This window comes from Heterocephalus glaber, unplaced genomic scaffold (genome assembly GCF_053883595.1).
Source record: "Heterocephalus glaber isolate CG9 unplaced genomic scaffold, H.glaber_assembly_v1.0 deba00000122, whole genome shotgun sequence".
NCBI lineage: Eukaryota > Metazoa > Chordata > Mammalia > Rodentia > Bathyergidae > Heterocephalus > Heterocephalus glaber.
This window is the reverse complement of record NW_028258138.1, coordinates 49,600,541-49,606,540: the sequence shown is the minus strand read 5'-3', so window position 1 is coordinate 49,606,540 and position 6,000 is coordinate 49,600,541. Positions and strand designations below refer to the sequence as shown.

General features: G+C 35.9%; 1 protein-coding gene across 3 annotated transcripts in view; it reads right to left on the bottom strand.

Annotated features, from left to right (window-relative positions):
- Window positions 1–540: 540 nt before the first annotated feature.
- Tmem45a (transmembrane protein 45A) overlaps window positions 541–6,000 on the bottom strand; it is a 100,721-nt gene continuing 95,261 nt past the window's right edge. For all 3 annotated transcript variants that reach the window (XM_013077074.2, XM_087214316.1, XM_004857978.4), the window contains one exon: window positions 541–1,052. In XM_013077074.2, the coding sequence (XP_012932528.1) occupies window positions 959–1,052 (94 nt within the window). In that variant the 3' untranslated portion in view covers window positions 541–958. The remainder of the gene's footprint in view (window positions 1,053–6,000) is intronic.

Sequence of the window (6,000 nt, the reverse complement as noted above, 5' to 3'; positions counted from 1 at the left end):
TGGCCTTTCTACCTGTCCATATACTTCCATTTTGAGATTGTTAAAATATTACAGCCAAGAGGCCCATGAGTCACTTAATTCAATTCTTTCACGTTAGAGAGAAGGACATGCTGATTACTAGAGATGTAGTGACTGGTTAATGATAGACCCAGAATTAGAACCAAGATTGCCTGATTCTCCACTGGGAACTACTTTGTCCACAAGCTGAGTGAAGGTTCTGACATTTTACTTAGGTGTTCTGTAAGGTTTTTCCTTGTTTTAACCCTTTACCTACTTTGCCAGAGGCGCTGGCATGATGGCCATGCTATGATATAACTTTTTACTCTTACAGAAAACATTGTTAACATTGTCGCTGTTGGCTTTGCAGCCAGGTGTCTTGGGGATCATCCTCTCCATGATCTTCAGTAAGATTCCTGATCTACTTTTCCTTTGGCAGAACTCAGGTACTCCCATTAGGAATGTGTCATGGAAAAGAATTTCTGTGTTACTTTCTTCTGCATCATGCAAAGGTAAGGTATAGATTAACAACAAAATCAAAGCTTTGAGGTTTCTGTGCCAGCTCATATGCCTTCATTTATTTCTCATTGCAGCAAAAAGATAAAGAAATATAATTCCATGTTCAATAAGTTTAAATGGTAGCAATCACAGGAATACTCGCCTGTAAGGCACATAAACATTTTTCATAGTACAATCCTCAAACTATGGCTGATGTTGGAAAAGTCAGTCTAGACTCTGAATATCATAATATGAATGATATACAAATTGAACTTGTCACTCAAAGTATTTCAAAGCTAAGAACAAAATATTCAAATTCAAATATTTCAATAAAATTGGAAATACGGGCAGTATATAGTCATCTTCAGCCAGCTGTTTTTCAAATGGCCAAGAAAGAATATAAGGAGCAAAGACAATGCAAAAAGAAAAATGTTTATCTCAATAGAGTAGATGCCCATGAAAATCACATCTCTTCTTCTGATTCATGTTCTCGTTCAGCATTTTTCAGGAGTCCAATTTCTGAAGAACAGAGTCTCCTAAGTCTAGATTTTACAAACCTGAGGGAAAAAATCATGTCAGGTTAGATGATGTCTAAAATAAAAACTTAATATTAAACTATAATGCAACAAAATCCAGATTTTTTGTGTAAATGGAGAGACACCTCAAAAACTAAAATCATTTTTATATGGCTTTGGAGTTAGCCAAAAAATTTTGTAAATGAAAGCATGGTATAAGTAAACAGATAAAATATGGCTTTCAAATGTATTCTGTGATTTTTCTTTTTGGACAGGTCACTGTGTTGTCCAGACTGGCCTTGTACTCACAATCCTCCCATCTCAGCCTCTCACAAAGGTGGGATTATAGGAATGTAGCACCATGTTTGGCTATGTGATTGTTAATTAAGCATCAAAAAACAACATTCAGCATTTCTTAAATAAACAAGAAAAACTCTGGGCTGTAGCAATCCTAAATGTCATTGAGATCTGGGAGATTTATTCATTAAAACCACACCTACCTGGTCTTGCTCAAAGATGTTCTTTCCTATAAAACAAAAGCAGGAAACCAACTCCTTCTCTAAGTCTGGCAGGCCAAGGCAAGTCTCATATCAAGTCTGGACTCAATTCCTGCCTCTACTTGGTGGAAAGGCATAGCCCTTTTAGTGTAGGGGAACAGGCTGTTCAACCACATGTTGTAGCCCTTTCCAAGAAGTACAGAGAGTTATCCTCCATCCTGTCACCATTTTTCATAATTTAAGAGAAACTAACTGTACATTTGGCCAGACAGGGATTATTATTTTTGAGATTGGAATATCTATAGCTGCTTAGTGACAAAAACTCTTCAGGCTCTCCATTTCTCTGATATGAGAAAAAAGAATAATAAGAACTATGTAGAACTTTTCCTGTGCATGATCATCATAAGGACATTTTACCATGACCACATCAATAAAACAATTTCCAGAGATGCATACAGATATGGAAACAAATTTGATAAACCAAATCAAAATGATTTTCCTTTTAAGTAAAACTTCCCTAGTCTACCTGGACCTTTATTCCTATTTGTGCCTTTCCTCTCTCTCCTTTTCCCTCTCCTTCTCCTTCTCTTTCTCCTTGTCCCACTGCTATCAGATAATTTTATTTTATTCAACCACAAATTAACAACTAAAGACTCCTAAAAGTTTTGATATTTCTTACTTCTTCTTCTGATGAAATTTTAACTGTCCTTATCAGAACGTCATGACTTTACTTGTGCTCTAAACCCCACTAAAGCTTTATAAGAGCAGGGACTTCATCTTATTTGCCACTCTAATTACAGCCAGAATCTATTGTTTGATACATAATAGTGGTTCCACACACACTTGACAATTTTTACTTGGGAAAATCTGCTCACATAAGTCATCTTTTCATAGAGGCTAATTCTTCAATCACTTCCAATTTAGCATTAACTTCCATAAAACAATAACTAAACAGTATCAATAAAATCTGCTGATTTAAGTGCCAAGAGAAACTGTTCAAAATCATTTTCCCTGGGGCTGGGGATTTAGCTCAGTGGTTTCACCACCTGCTGTGCAAGCACAAAGACCCAAGTTCGATCCCGGTACAAAAAAAAAATCATTTTCCTTAATTATTAATTGGCTATCAATGTTGAACCCAATGTCCTCAAACCTTTAAGCTATGGTTCTCATCAAAGGCTAGTACTCTTTAACAAGTCAAAGGCTGACGAATATGTGTCATCTTTTAAAAACCAAATGTTAGGCCAGCCATGATGGTACATGCCTGTAATCTCAGCATTCAGGAGGCTGAAGCAAGAAGATTCCTATGTGCGAGTTTGAGGTTAGCCTAGGCTACATAGTGAGTTCAAGGCCAGCCTGAACTACATAGCAAGACCTTGTCTCAAAAAAACAAACATCAAGGGCCAGAGATTTAGCTCAGTGGTGCTGCTGCCTGCCTCACAAGTGCAAGGTCCTGAGCTTGATCCCTGGTACCAAAAAAAAAAAAAATCAAAAACAACAACAAAACCCCCTAAACCCTCTACGTGCTATTTCCACATTGCATTCATTACATGTGAAATGCAATAGATTAATTATTTAATTGATTAGTTTTGTTCTTGAAGATTCTTGTGGTTAACAAAATAATTCATGGCTGCTGATTACAAAATAATTGTTAACACAGACCTTAATGACTTCTGTTTCCCATTCCTATTCTCTAAGATAGAGACATCAAGCTACAGACACATCAAGCTACAAACTTGCTACAGATATCAAGCTGAGACACATTCAGACATCATCATAAGGCTCTATCGGCCAACTGCAGCTCTAACTTTTGCATATGCAGAAATGGCCATTGAGGACAAATTGAGATCTCAGGTAATAAAGAGAAATTATAAATAATGGCTAGTTACTAAAATGGTACAACATCCTGGAATTAGGATCAAGGTGTGTCTGTGCCCTTGATCTCACATTTTCTTCATTTAATCTGACAAAAAAACAAAGCTGAGATAGTTGATACACTTCCAGGAAACTATCATATGCCTAGCATTTGGACTTCCATATGTGTTGGTCAAAATGGTTCACATCATTGATTAGAAAATGCATCAGTAAATGGGTAACATTTTCTACTCATAAAAGGAGGGCTTTTGAAATAGTTTGTGCAACATCAGTGTTTAAATGTGAAATACAGTATAAGTACATAATAAGATTTGAACACAGATAGATCTCACCTATGACTAATAGATGAAGAGACAATCATCACTACAGGCATGGGACTGAATGAGGCAATCTTTCAACTATTACTCTGAAAAGCTGGGAAATGCAGCTTTATCATTCAGATATTTCAGAAGCAATAGTTTTATAACCTCTTATACTTCAAGGAGGATCTTAGTATTATGTCAATCAAATTTTGATATAATATTCTGACAATCACTGGGGTTAGTTACAAATTACTACATGGTTAAATCTTAATCAGCAAATTTTTAAGGCTCCTTGGCCTGAAATTCAGAACTGAAAGAGCTAATCAAGTGAACTCACTGAAGGGCAGTACTGAATCTTTGTAACATTTTAAAGCTATTGCTTATGTTTATATCAAAATATGTCAGAAAGATTGAACTCTTGGTCTTATCTTCCCAAAAGCAATATGAAAGTGAAACCAAAAAGCATATAAAATATGATTTTCAGCAAATGAAGTTTATATTTAAGTACTCCTGAAGCACAGATTTCTTAAAATGTTTATTGAGAAATACTTTCTGTTTGGCAGTGTGCCAATATGTGTGGGACTATGAAAGAGGTCTCTTTCAGAAGAAGACAAAAATTTAGTTAGTAGATAAGACTAATACATGTGACCTAATAGTAAACATTACCAGACAGTCCACAACTGTTTCAATGTCTGGTTGATATAAATATGTGATAAAACTTAAGAAGGGAGATGAGCAAGGGCTAGAGGAATCTCAGAAGCTTTTATAGAAGACATTTGCATCTTCTGTGGATAGACTCACTAGAGAGGAATGCCTGGTCACAAAGATTAGAATGACATGTGGTGGGTCAGGGAGAGATTTCAAAATAAGAATAGAGTTTCTAGTTTCTAGAGAACTGTAAATGAATAAGAGGTACATCAATCTTCTGAATGTTTTTGAAACAGGAAGAGATCATAGTCTTCTTCTGGCTCTGGAGGTGATCTGACATTGGGGAGAGTGTTTCCTTGAATTCTGGCACTATTCCTAAAAGCTGCCCAGACCTGAAGGAGATGAGGCCCAGATGTCAGCCTAGAACAACAGGGGAAGAAGTCAAGTCTCACTCAATGGCAGAGACAGCCTCAACAATGAATTCATGCATATGCTTTTGTAGAATGGAATAGAAGTAAGTTGAAGTCAGGCAATGAGAAAGCACAGTTTTTTTTGCACCCAAAGCAATTTAGATCTTTAGAAGGAGACAGACACAGATCAAAATGGACTGACCAAAAGCCTAGCGGTGACATCTTGGAATTAGATAAGAGAACAGTTTCTAAAGTCAGAGCCCCAGTGCCAGAGCAGTTTCAGCCATAAAACAGAAAGACCTTAAGCAGAAGGAATAACTTGGGGCTCATGTCTAGAGAGAGTGAAAGCTGCTTCCAACAGAAGCTGAGACCCCACTAGGCCTAGAAGCAGCTCCTGTATTTGAAGAATCTGAAGAACCTACTAGATGTGTAGTGTCTTATATGGTAGCCATTATCTGCATATGGATATTTAAATTAATCCAAATAAAAGTTAATGTGATACTTGCCCCATTTCAAATGTTCAATTGCAAGTGGCTACCATGTTGAGCACTATATATATAAAACATTGCAGATACAGGACATTTCAATCAGGATTGAATTCTGGAGTGTTAAGAGCTGGAGTCTTTATACCTGGTAATTGGGATCAGCAAAGTCCATAAGTTTGGCACTAGATACCTTAGAGAGAGGAACCAAGGTCATCTCTTTTTTATTACTGTCTATCTTCCAAGATGTGGCTTAACTTTCAATTCTGAAGAACATTCCCCAAGCTCTAGCAATATTTTACTCTTCTACTATTTCCATTAATTGCTCTGAATTTTAATTGTATATTTTTCTAAGTTAGTCCTAACTATAGGACTAAAAATTCTTCATGAGTAAGATCTAAAACTCAATTTTTATGCCAAAGAGAAAGGAAAAGGAAAAAGCAAGGGAAGGAGAACAACAACAAAAAGGATATGAAGTTTATTGAGCTCTTATTATGTTTTAAACACATGCTCTCATTTAGATACTATCATTATTCTAATTTCACAAACAATAAAACTGAGACTTATTGCAGTTAAATAATTGTTTTGATAATACAGCCAATAGGCAGCAGACCTGGCATATATAGTCTTATCAATTTGCTGATTGCTTTTCACTTGCTAATGGAACACTGCATCAGTATTATTATAAAAATGTACCATATAACTTTTAGAAATATTAGAGTTAATGTCAAAATTATCAGGTACTCAAATTTAATGAAACTCATAGGAGTTTGTGAAAT